General features: G+C 42.4%; 1 protein-coding gene across 1 annotated transcript; it reads left to right on the top strand.

Moving 5' to 3' along the window:
* Window positions 1-8690: 8690 nt before the first annotated feature.
* On the top strand, window positions 8691-11831 carry LOC138594791 (early growth response protein 2b). Its single transcript, XM_069666020.1, has 2 exons — window positions 8691-9046; window positions 9303-11831. The coding sequence occupies exons 1-2, from the start codon at window positions 8890-8892 to the stop codon at window positions 10628-10630; spliced, it is 1485 nt and encodes a 494-aa protein (XP_069522121.1). The 5' UTR covers window positions 8691-8889; the 3' UTR covers window positions 10631-11831.
* Window positions 11832-13049: the final 1218 nt, after the last annotated feature.

The following is a 13049-nucleotide window of genomic DNA, read 5'->3' as shown; positions in this document are numbered from 1 at the left end:
TTCTTTTCACTCCTTGACATAGGCTGGCTTACATTCACACACCAGGGCAAACAGTGGCAATGTGTTTATTAATACTTTGACACCAAACATAAAACGTGAGTATTGAGAGCAATGATACGGGCTCTCGGTCTGTGTGTATGACCACCGGGCTACAACCTCTACACTTTCATGAATCCTTTGAATGTGCTACATGTGCAGTTGTATAGTTGAAGGCTTGGCACAGTGCATTAAGGTTGCATGGCTAAAAATAGTGCCTCTATCAGTTTGCAGAACAGCAGATAGACTGTGAAGCTACCGGCTGGTAGTTTTACCACATTTATTTGAGGCAACAGCTCTCTCAGATTTTCTACTCATAAAAAGATAGATATTGAGAAGCGACATGAATAAACACTCGTGTGCATCTTGAGAAGGGTTTCAGATTCACCCTTTCTGCACTTTTCAATCATTTTAGGGCTGAATCTTTGCGGGGTTTGAATCTCAAAAAGGAGCGTATGATGTATCAATGTGCAATGATTGCCTTCAGGCTGTGTCGTAGGAGAAACAAGCCTATCATTTGACCTTTTGACCTGCTAACGCAAATCCCAATGTCTAGGGATTTGGACACAGATGAGCCATATCCTCTGCCTTTCGCTGTTTCTCTCAGAGGGAAATGGATTCCACATCCCCTCAATGCAACTACAGTTGAAAATGCATTTATTTCTTTGAAGAGTGCGGACAATCTGTGTGACTAAAGCACTCACTGCGCAATCCATCCCCCTCACCCAAGACCCTTTTTTCACAGTGAGATGGGATAATAGCCAAACAGCATCAGAGCTAACTAATGTGACTGCATAATAAACAGATGAGTCAGGGACTATTCATTTGCATATCATCCCAACCTTATCAGAGCTTCTATATAGGGGATATTTCATGATTGCCTACTGCCAATGAATTGGCTGGTGAGTGCACTGAACATGGAGTGAACGCGGTGTCCAAATGGCTGCCCCTCAGTGTTGAATTAGAATATTTTTTGTGGTGGAAATCATTATACATCTGCAGAGTAATTATAAAGTTGTCTAATAGTTGCTTGAAATACCCCCCTTGTAGCGCTGACTGCTGTACTGAATGTAATTACTGGGAACTTATGCTAGAGGGAGCTAATTAATAAGGCATTTGTGAGTGGAAAAGAGGCTTTTTGAATACAGCTTAGCTATCATTTTACTTACAATGGAGAGCTACTTAGAATTAAAGCAGTGTAAGTGGATAATTATGCTAATGGCTCAATTTGGATTTAAGATATGGTGGCAGGCTGTATTTCTACATGATCACTGCTCCTGCATTACAGCCGCTCTCACACAGCTTTTCTGTGCGTATGTGGGCTTTGTGTGTTCATATCATCTCACTGGAGATGTCAGATGTTTTGTCAGGGGCCAAATGATACTGTGTGTCTGTGTGTGTGTGTGTACTTTTTTTTTTTTGCCTCCCCGTACAATTAAATAAGGCTTTTTGGCGATTGACTCAGAATTTCTGCAACGTGTGACGTACGCATTTTTTTCTGTCGGTGTGTATCCTAACCTAAAGCCACACAATTATGGGCTGTTTAATGTGTCAATTCTCATTAGCTCACCACATGTTAATGCTGTCCGTGGACTCCGGCCTTGACATCACTGCCCTCCCAGGACAGTGTAACAGTGTTTGTTCTCCCTCACATCAAAACAGCAAGCCTTCCTCCCTCTATTTAAATCACTCGCCCTCAGCATTATCATCCACTCTGGCCTAATTGCTGTTTATACTTCATGTCTTTCTGTAAAACACCCTCCAGGATCCAGTATCTCCAGCTCTCTGTACTCTGCCTTTGCCCCCCAGAAGCCTGCTGCTGAGCACCAAACTTGCCTCAGCCAACATAGGTCTATGTATGTTATGTAAGGCCCACTATAAATAGGTTCACCCGGGATCTTTTGTCTTTACCTGATTCGCTCTTAGCCCAACAGTTTTTATTTCTGGAGAGAGCTGTGGAAGCTAGTGCAATGTAGAGCTGGCCGTTTCCATAGTTACTTTTGTTAGCTGCAAGCTCTTAACATTCTTCATCTGTTTCCTCACATGTCTGCTGTTAGCTATTTGTTTGAATCCGTTTGCATTGCACGTCCCTGTAATGACTGCATCGATACAGCCTTGATGGAAACAGTTATTTCTGATTATTAACATTCATATCGTTCCATACACGCTGCAGTGTCAATGGACTGGGGAAAGTGCAACAAATAGAAATCAGTGTGGGTGCAGATGAGTCAGAGACGAGAATATGTAGACGTTTTAACTTCTGTTGGTCAACACTACATGCAATTAGTCCCATGTTGTATGATAATGATTTTGTGTTGTGGATGTTATTGAGCTTCAGTCGAAAGAGATTGTTGTTTTATCTGGTGAACAAATACCCTAGATATTTGCATTTTGACACAATATCTGATGTTATCTAACAGCAGCAGTTATCTGAGCGTGCAGGTTGAATGAAACATTTTTTAAATGAGTTGTAGAGATGCTGTCATTAAAAGAAAACGTGAATATTCACTCTTCTGCTTCATGGATTCCTGCAGCAGTTAGGTAACAGCAGGTACCAGTATTTGGATCAGGCCCAAGAATCGCAGAGAGCTGCGAGCATGGATCGAGCACAGAAGAGGGCAAGTTGGGAGCCATGCGAGCGCGATGTGTGTGGAGGAGTCTGGGGGCATGGTTAAAGAAACACTGGGGCATTCCGCAATCACGATTGGAGAGCCGAGTATGATTCTCACCCATCCCTGTTGTAGAACCAAAGAGTACAGGCGGCTGGGGACCAAAGTGGGCGAGTGCGAAAGTATTTTTGGATCGCACGGGAAACCTGCCACACCAACAGCAGCAGCAGCATCGGGGCCTGGTACCGGGCTTCCCTAACCCACTCCCACTCTCAGAGGAAGAGCAGGAGAGAGATGTTCCTTCAAAAGAAGAACCACGCTTCCGCTGCTTTCATTTTTCTTATTTGTGCTATTTTTCTTCCAATTGCCCAGTGTTTGAATGATGATGTAGTATATATAACCATGCAGAGCCCCACATGACAGAGAGAGAGAGAAAGAGAGAGAGAGAGGGAGAGAAAATAACGAACTTGGCAGCTGAGGCGAGTATCCTGTATTTATAGAAAGTCGTGTTTCCGGCAGAGGTTTCTGTGGTTTTAGCACTCCCAATCCATTTTGCGGTGTCTTACAGGCCCTATTGTATCCAGGTTTAGATTGAAGATGTTCCCTCATCTAGCGCCTGGGGGGGAGATTTCACTGTGAGACATGTCAGAATGTGATTTGGGGGAGGCAGATGGATTTCTCCGGCTCTTGTGCAACCCGGGCTTTCGTAGGATTGCTCCAAAAAATCTGCTTTGCATACCTAAACTTAAAAAGGTATTAGTCAAAAGTACAACGCAGCACTTAAGGCTGAATGTAAATGTGTTCACTGTGTGATATAAATGCACATTAAAGCTGTAATCCACCATTTTTTTTTTTAAATCTCAGTTTTTTTCTTGCATTTTTTCCTGCAGAGCCGGTACAGTATTTCCTGTATAACCTCTCCACATCATGGTTGCTTTTAAGTGTTTTTGTATTTCAAACAGCAATGGCAGCCTCTGCATCTCAGTGGAGTTCCTGGTATGGATCAGGTTCTTCTATTATTTACTCTCAAACAGTGTGGGTTGCATAGTTGGTTGACAGAGTGCCAAGGCATTGAGACTTCGAGGAGCTACTGTGCATGAAGTGAGACATATTTTCATTTTGGAGCAAGAATTAGAAGTAAAACATGATCGCCTATTTTTTTTTGCTGTCATGTACATGTGGCGAAAGAATCAGCTCACATTTCTGTATTTAAAATGTTCAGAGTGTTTGGTCTGGGTTTGACAGTTGTTATCTGAGGAGTAGTAAACAACAGTGAAGCTGCACAGTGCACTAATTTTAGACTTCCCTTTGTAAATCTATAGATGAATACAAACTGATTTTCAATAATGGGTGAGAGTCATCCACTTATCTGCTTCAGCTTACACCAGAATTACAGCGTGCTTTTCACAACAAAAGCATGATGATATCTCTGAAAATTAAAAATAACAATGATATCTCAGGGACTACTGCCGTCCCTGAGACTTGAGGTCATGCATAGTTTTATTCGTGAGCTAAATTCTGAAGCTACCATTGGCAGAACAGAATAACATGTAACATTGATGTGCCTTTAGTTTCTGTCAATAGTTTAGCTGCTGCACAGTTCAGCAAAATCAACAACAGGCCACAGCTTGTAGATTCCACGCTGTGTTTGCAAAGCAAAATATGTTTTGGAAAAGGTAAGGCTTTTATTTTGATATGTGGTTTCCTAAAAGCTCTTTTTTTATATTATTATTACACTCATGAACACTGAAGAGCAACAATAGTAACAGACATGACTGTCGGGCCCATCCTGCATCTTGCAGGCAGCCATCTCAGAGGGCAGTCACTGCCTCTTCAACTCTACCAGGCTCCCACCTGCAAGCAGAACTCCCACAGCCTGTCCAGGAGAGAGCCTGAAAATAACCCAGCCAGGGGGCAACATTTACTGGATAAAGAAGTATTTACCCTTCTTTGGGGCACAAAGCTTTCACTTAAATTATGAAGGTAATATTAGCCGTCAAATACATAATCAATACAGCTGTAATTATGTAATCAACAATTCGATCAACAGGCTGAGAATGGCTCTGCTAAAGCTAAATGTAAGTCAGAGTATGTCTGTATCAATCAGGATGTGGATATTTTTAGGCATGTTGAGACTAAACTACGATACTTTGCCAAATGCAGATTTTTTAACTGTAAAATGATACATGTTTGAGCGTGCAGGAGCATTTTTAGTGATGCTAAGAGTACTGCGTCTCAGAATAAACTCCAGCACCATCAGGTTTCCAGTCCTTTGGCTTAAGACCAAATACCAGCTAAACAAGAGCCACAGCTATCGGCCTCAACTGTACTTTGTGTTTATTGCTATGTTAGCATGCTAACATGCTAATCTGAGATGGTGAACATATTATAAACCTCATGACTGCTTCACATCATCATGTTAGCGCGCTAATGTTGAGGTGCAGATGAAAGCACAGCCTTATAGTACGGCTGTACGTGGCTGCTTTGTTTAAATATGTATTAAAAGGCAAATTCTAAGTGGTGCCATATGCGCAGTTTATTTTCAAGTTATGAAGTAGATAGATTGACAGGTTCAATTAGCTTACTTAGACTAACAAATTGATGCACTGGCGTATTGAAAAAGACATTCAGTGTTACATGTTGGAGCTATTTCAGGTCAGTACGATATTAAAGCATGTTTTAATTGCACTTTATTGAAATGATCCATTCAGTCGAAGTGCCAGGATATCCTTTCATTGAAGTAATGTTTCATCTTCTTTCCTAAGCCACTTCTTTGAACCTCTTTTGAAGTCAATATCCTTGTTAAAACACGGAATCAGCTTTATGTTGCTCTATATTCTTTCTAAACCTTCGAGACTGTTCCTTTAGAAAAAGGGAGAACTTGTCTCGCAGTGCTCAGATGCGAGGGAATAAAACAAAAGGCTTTCATTTAACTTTCACAGGTATGGAGTTACCCCTGCGCTATAATGTCAGTAAGTGCTAACATTACATAAATCCATTACTTAGTCCCAGTGCTGTGGCATTTTCTGGAGGAGAGAGGTTAGCCACACGGCAGTTATCATAACAGCATCCCGTGATCTGAACTCTGTGTGATCAGATTGGTTTTAATAGACTCTGGATTACTTGGAGGCAGTTCCTCAAAGCTAAACATCTCTGTGCCTAGAATTAGAGTGCACATCTGAGGTGAAAACCATTTGTTCGGGAGAATGTCACCGCTGCAATGAAAGAGCTTATACGCTATTATCATACACTACCTTAAAAAGATGACAGGGCAGCGACTCACAGATCCTTTGATACATTTTCCACCGCTCAGTATTCAAGGAGATAACATCACATTTGAGTAGTCGAGCATAAGCAGGCTGTCTATTATGTCTAATAGTCTCTTTGCATTTGAGCTGCAGGAGACACAATATATTTTAGTCCATATTGCCCACAAGCTTTTTTATCCTCAGTTAATCTTGTCCATCACAAAGCAAACTCGGATACTATTCAGACAGTCTGAGCTCACAGTGGCCCTTTCATTACAGGTAAAAAAAGTTATAGGTAAAAGTCTGTCTGCAGTGGTGTGAGGGTTGTGAGTTTCTGCGCTAGCCTTGTTCCATTTCACTTACAAGGCTGCCGTTTTCAAACAGTCCTGCTTGTGTACAGCCGTGTGCACTTGTGACCTTGTCACCGTTTGCTGTCAATGAAGGCCTCACAAAGGGTCGAAAGATTGTTGGGATAAGACGTTTTCAGAAGCCATTTTCTCCGGACAAGATTTTTTTTTCTTTTCTTTTTCTTTGCATTAGCACGGAAACTGTAGACGTGGAGCTATTTTTAAATGGTAACTTTTTTTAAAGCAGCATCTTAAATCTAAAAAGTATTAACATAAAGTATATTGTAGTGGAGTAAAAGTACAATATTTCCATGTTGAAGGTTGTAGAATATATATATATATTTAAGTCATATATTTAAGTAAACCACATGAATCTCATAATTGTAATTAAGTGGAGGGCTTGAGAACCACTGTGAACAGGATATGTTGCATCCTTGTTAAATATTGATTACAATGAATTGTCTGTGCCTTGTACCTTTTTTATTGCAAGAAATAAACATACAACAAAAAGACTCTTAATAGGATTGAGTAGCGCTAACAGTTAACATTAGAATACTCGTCTTGGAACGCAAAAGAACGCAGTAGACATGACTAGAGATCCACAGCGACCATTTAGTGTAAAGGGAAAAGTAAAGTGTGTGTATGCTGCCGGTTCATGTGTGATTACACGGCTGAATGCAGCACCGTCGCTGTCCATGGTCCTGAACCTCCAGCCGGTGCCAGAGGTCTCCTGCAGGCTGCATCGTCCTCTGAAAGAGTATCGACTTTTTGTAATAGGAAGTGTGACCACGGAGGGCACCCAGCAACAGATGCGAAACAGAAAAAAAAAATGCTTTGGGGGTTGAAATGTCATGTGAACAGTTGGGTTCAACCACTGAACACCTCAGGGGTGTTATCGACTCCCTTCAATGCTTTTAAAGGCCAAGGGTTCGTTTAGACTGGGCTTTGCTGTTTTTCGCCCTGATGGTGTAAGCCACCACGGTTTCCAGGCAGCGAATTTGTGAGTAAATCCAAGCAGTGGACTGAAAGGAAGAGCCGTTCAGTTTAACTGCTAGAAAATATGGAGGCCATACAGTCTGGAATTACAATGTGTTAAACTGGACGGCAGGTCGCTCTGTGTAACCAGTTAACTATTGCTTGCATTCAAAGACAGTCTGGCAGACTCAGAATTATTACCGCTTGTGGTTTCTCGAGTTCTTCCTTTAATCGTTTCATTAATTGTCCTTTAATGTGTTGCTTTGGGGCTCTTAAAGTCGCACTCCATTACATTTGCTACATTTACTTTAGCTTATGTAATAGTCAGATATTACATGTCCTTGAATCACAAACATCACCGGTGTCTGCTGTCAGCTCTACAAAGAGCAGATCTCTCTCAGGCAATATACAGGCCTTTACAATATGTACTGGTGTTACTTCTTTCTATCATGGGTGGCTTAAGTCTGATCTAAGCTTGAAGTGGACATTGGTAAATAGTGAGAATGAATAATAATAATAATGGGCTTAAATAGCCTGATCCTCATAATGTGTCAGTGATTTCATACTGACCATGCACTTGTGTTTATCATCTTTATATCCGCTAATGTTGCTGTCCAGTATTGTTTTTAATGATGCTAATGAGGTCTTTTCCATCATTGCTTCCATAGGACAAGCATAGCAGCTACCAGAGGTATCTAGTTTTTTTTTTACTTAGCCGAATAGCCTAATTGGTAAAACATCCTGTGGAATTAAGTTGCTTTTTTGTGACCAAATCTTGTGTCCTTTGATGTTCCTTGTACACCAAATATGCAATACCATTTAAGGTATATTGCAAAATAGGAAAAACAGATTATAAAATTGTCCTAAAGGTGAATTTTTGATTTCTGAATTCCCTGTTCTTTCTCCAACACTGTGAAGAGTTTTTAAGCTGCACATTACCCACTAGATTACACTGATTTAGCAGCTGCATGCCTTCCTACCTCCCAAAAACTTGACTATCCCTCCTGTCAGTCAAACAGCGCTGCCATGTTTTATCTGTCACACCATGAGAGGACAGTCAGAACTACTCGGCGGATTGTGGGGGTATCTGCGCCGTCTGAGATACACCCTCAGTGTGGGCTGGAGGCTCGTACTAGAGAACCGAGTTTTTTTAAACACAGACTACACCTGAATATTCTGTTCATTAAAATGATTAATTATTATATGTAAAGATACACATTATAATGTTTTACCATCAAACACTGGTCGCCACTTGTTGCAACGTCAGACTCCATCGCTCCGGTATGGGAGGAGGGAGGGCTAGAGAGGAGGGGGGACTCCGTCACATCCTCTGTCCATATATGGGCATGAAGTTTACACGCAGCGGGGAATCCTCTCACTGGAGCTGATGAATGGGGAGGAGGGCCGAGGGAGCTGCCAAAGTGTATAAAAGGCGCGAGAGGGGAAGTCGCTGATGTGAAATCCACAGCAAGCAAACACCTACCGAGGAGCAGAGCCGAGAAGGAATACCTTTAATTGCTTTTTTTACACCTTTTGACACAGACCACTTTGGATCATTTGTTGAAAACCATCAAAAGGGGGGTTGAAAGAAAACATCCATCTGCATAATTTGTTTTACATTTTCCCCCTCTTTACCTTTTTCCCTGGAAGAGACGGACTTCTAAGTGCATCACTATGTTGAACAATATGGATTTGAATGCGAAAGATTCTTTTTATCCTCAGTTTGACAATTGCAACAGTTCTTCCCTGGGAATGGAAAACAGCGCGCGGAAAGATAACCAGGAGGTGTATGTCGATGCAGAGCGAGGGGTACCTGCCCAGTTTGGCCACGGTGAGTTCGAAGCTTTGCACGGTCGATGAAATGTGCATGCAAGAGAATTTTAATGTGTAAAATGTGAGGGAAAAGGGAAAAAGAAAACTCTTTTCCTGCAGTCGTGTAGCCTATATCGAAGCGTCTTTTAAAAGGCACCCCTGTGCCAAAATACGCATGAATGTTTATGTAACGCAGATTTTCTTCTTCCCTTAATTTGATTCTGAAATATAAAACATCCGCGATGACAAAGTTTTCTCTGTGTCTAATTCAACAGAAGGAGCCCCTGCAACCCTCAAAACCGAAGCTTCCAACTCGGAATTTGCGTTTAACCCCTGCGAGTGCCCAAAAGACACCTACACCCCCTCCTCGCTCGCCTACTCCGGCAGTTTTTATGTGGAGGCATCTCAGGGAGCGCCGTGCAGCACCGAAACACTCCTCAATATGATCACTGAGATCGTGGGCATCTCCACACTGCCACTTTCAGAAGTGCAACACAGCGGTAACAGTCGGGGAACTTACCCATCGCCTGCGCCCATGGACAGCAGCAATGGCAGTTTTGGGGATGTCAAGAGGCAACCCTACACCTGTTCCGGACCTCCTCCCCCTGTTTACTCCCCAGACCAGACGTGCGCGAGGTATCCCGACGATCAGGCCGGAAGCCAGGCCACAGACCCGTCCACCTCCCAGCTGAGCTTCGGCTCTTCCCGAGCTCCCAACCAGAAGAAGGATGAACCAAAGTCCGAGGCCGCTTCTTTCCCTGTCGTGGTCAAGAATGAGTTTGAAAGCAGCTGCTACGAGTGGGGCACATTTACCAACAAGTCTGACTGTTTGGAGACGAGTTTCCAGAGTGAAACCTTCCCGATGTCGAGCGATTTCCCCCCCGATCAGCAGATGGATGTTAAGGAACTTTTAGACACGTTTCCCCCCATTTGTCCCAATCCAGAGATGGAGTTTAAAGTGGAGGGTGGAATCAAACAGGAACCGTGTTTCTCTGACACCTGCTCCCAGAGCTACTCCAGCCCCCTGTACAATAATTACCTCCCCCCACCTCCAATGGGCCTCTCCTCCAACCTGAAACCCTTCCCCGAGCCTCCACAGCCCTCCAACCAGTGTGATCCCTTATACACATCACCAGCTCTACCCAGCACCATAGACTCCATCCTCTACTCTTCCTTGTTGCCAGATTCTTTCGCCCAAAGTTACACCACCCGTCCCCCCAAGCCCCCCCGGGCCAGAAAGAGCCCCGCGGCCTCTCACGGCCCCGCCAAAGAGAAACCCTTCGCCTGCCCCATGGAGAGCTGCGACCGGCGCTTTTCTCGCTCGGACGAGCTCAACCGGCACATCCGCATCCACACGGGCCACAAACCTTTCCAGTGCCGCATCTGTTTGCGCAGTTTCAGCCGTAGCGACCACCTCACCACCCACACCAGGACTCACACCGGGGAGAAGCCGTTTTCTTGCGACGTGTGCGGCAAACGGTTCGCCCGCAGCGACGAGCGGAAACGGCACGGACGCGTACACCTGAAACAGAAGGAGAAAATGGAAATAAAGCCACAGGTGAGCACGAGCGCGTGGCCGTTCACTCTACCCGAGGGAATTTGAAGACGAGCCTTTGTGTCCACACATACTATATTAGGCTCTCTCCGTCTTGGAAGATAAGCCAGCTGACTACAAGTTGATGTCTGAGTTGGCCAATGCCTGACATAAGAGGGTTTGCAGAAAGGAGAGAGAAGTCTGTTTCGGCCATATTGTCTGCTGCAGAAGCTTCTGACTTTAAGTTGTAAAAGTGGGTAAACAGATGAGCAGTGACTTGTTGCTCTTCCTGTCAGTAGAGCCAGACCTCTCTGCTGCGGCATTGCATGACTGCTGTTCAGCACCTCTTCTCTTGGACAGCTCCCGCCTCCAGCCTCTGAGCCTGGATGGATTGCACTTACAGATTATTAATATCTCCATTTAAGATTCTTGTTTTCTGCTTTTTAGCATTCTTAGAGCAATGGTTTGGACTATGTTTCTTAAAATGCATGTTTATGTCAGTGTTTTATTTTTCCTTTAACTGGAATATCAACCACTGTCAAGGCACTCCTTCACTCCACATGAGGGTTATTGACATGAATGTAGGCTGACATATTTTTGGCTTCGTCCATGAAGATGTTCATTTGATTAAATTTAGTGTTTGTTTAACTTCTTATCATTTGGCTGTCAATGTTTTTTTTGTCATTGGTCTTTGTGTTGTGTTACAATTGTTTGGATTATTACAATTGTGAAAGATATATCATAAATGGGAAATAAATATATTTGTATTACTGTACTTCTTTGTATTTTTATAGCTAACTGTATATTTTACATTTATCACATTTGAGCGTCCTTTATCAAGGTGAAATGTATTCTTAATCATCAATAATGTCTTGGTTTTCGAGGGCTATTGTTTAGTAACACACTATTTTAAATGTTACAATTTGATATCAGAGACATTTTCGCACTTCATCCCATTGTTGGTATGATAAGAGTTATCTCATTAAAACTGCTGTTCTACATTTAAAAAGGGACCAGTTTGTTAACTAGTTGTGGTACGGATATAAATGATTTTACAGTCTGTACTGAAATATGTTTAATCAAGCTAGAAATGACTAGCAAATCATATAAACATTGCTTTTGAGTAATCAGGTAGCACACATTGCTGCGAGTTGCTGTGGACTTTCTGTGGACCTGGGTGGTGAAAAGGTTTGGACTCCTGGTATCTTCTGATACCGTGCTGAAATGTTCACTTTAGCAAAAAAAAAAAAAAAAAAAAAAAAAAAAAGAAGCCAAACGGACAATGTTGACAGTTTGGTGAGATTGTCACCAACAGGGTACTGCAAAAAAAAGTTATTTAACTCGCCTTAAGTTATATTAACTGTTCAAGTAAAGATTTTGTACATACACAGTTTCTACAATACTTTAAATAAATATTGATGTTGTTATTTTTATGAAAAGTTTATGAACGAAATAAACATTTTCTTGAAGCAGAAGGTTTCTTGTGTATGGTTTCCAATGATCAAAAAGATGCTCTTGCCTGCTCTGTTTCACACACCGTGGGACCTCCATCAGAGCATTCAGATGACTGTACGCTCCCAAAATATACATTAGAGCAGTCTGTGGCGCCATACTGCAACCCTAATGTAAGACATCACAGCTCTGCCCTGTGACACACAAGGCGTTTGACTCAAACACATTAAAGTGAATACCCGATTACTCAGTGCTGTGACTGTGAATCCCCTCCACTTCAAAGATCACTTTGCTCATGTTGTAAATGTAGAGACGAGCACCACGGGTGCCGTGCTAATCTCTACAGGAAACCTGTTAAACAGCACATTTTCTTGCCATGTCAGTGACATGATCTGATGCTCTCGGTTTATTCATTCCTTTGTTCAGTCATTCTTCCTTTTTTTTCAAGAAAAGGATATTAATCTCCACTCAATTGCTGAAAGCGATTATGGTCTTTCATCAGGATTTTCTTCTCTTGTAGAAAGGTGGAAGTGAAGCCTCTTCTTGTCAAACCTGCTTGTGCATTCTTGTGAATGCAGAATTTGTTTCTGTGCCTCAAAGCTAACAAAATCCAAATCTACTAGAATTAAAAAAAAAAAAAAAAAAAGAGGACAAAGAAAAAATCAGAGGTGTGAGGCATGCTTCTCTTTGATAGTGAGGGCAGTTTTTCAAAGCAGCTAAATTTGTATGTTACAGAAGATAATAAACCCAAATCCATCTGCATTTCAATAAAGTGGTAAAAACGCCCAACACAAGCCGAGTAGAAGAAATGTTTAAGGTGAGCAAATGACAAGCAAGTGACGCATTTATAGTACACGGTGTACATGAAGACATTTTGAGGGAGAACACTGTTGTGTCTTTAGGTAAAATGGGATTTCAAGCTGCTTTGTGCTCCTTGCATCGTCCCTGCTTGCAAACATGTCACTGCAAACCATGCAGACATGTAAAACCAGGGACTCCGTGATGGTACGCAGCACATGCATGTGCCCATGACGCA

The sequence above is a fragment of the Semicossyphus pulcher genome, unplaced genomic scaffold (assembly GCF_022749685.1).
Source record: "Semicossyphus pulcher isolate SPU_LCO1_2020_fin unplaced genomic scaffold, fSemPul1.0.p SCAF_17, whole genome shotgun sequence".
Taxonomy (NCBI): Eukaryota; Metazoa; Chordata; class Actinopteri; order Labriformes; family Labridae; genus Semicossyphus; species Semicossyphus pulcher.
Note: the sequence above shows the minus strand (reverse complement) of the source record. Positions and strands in the feature narration are given on the sequence as shown.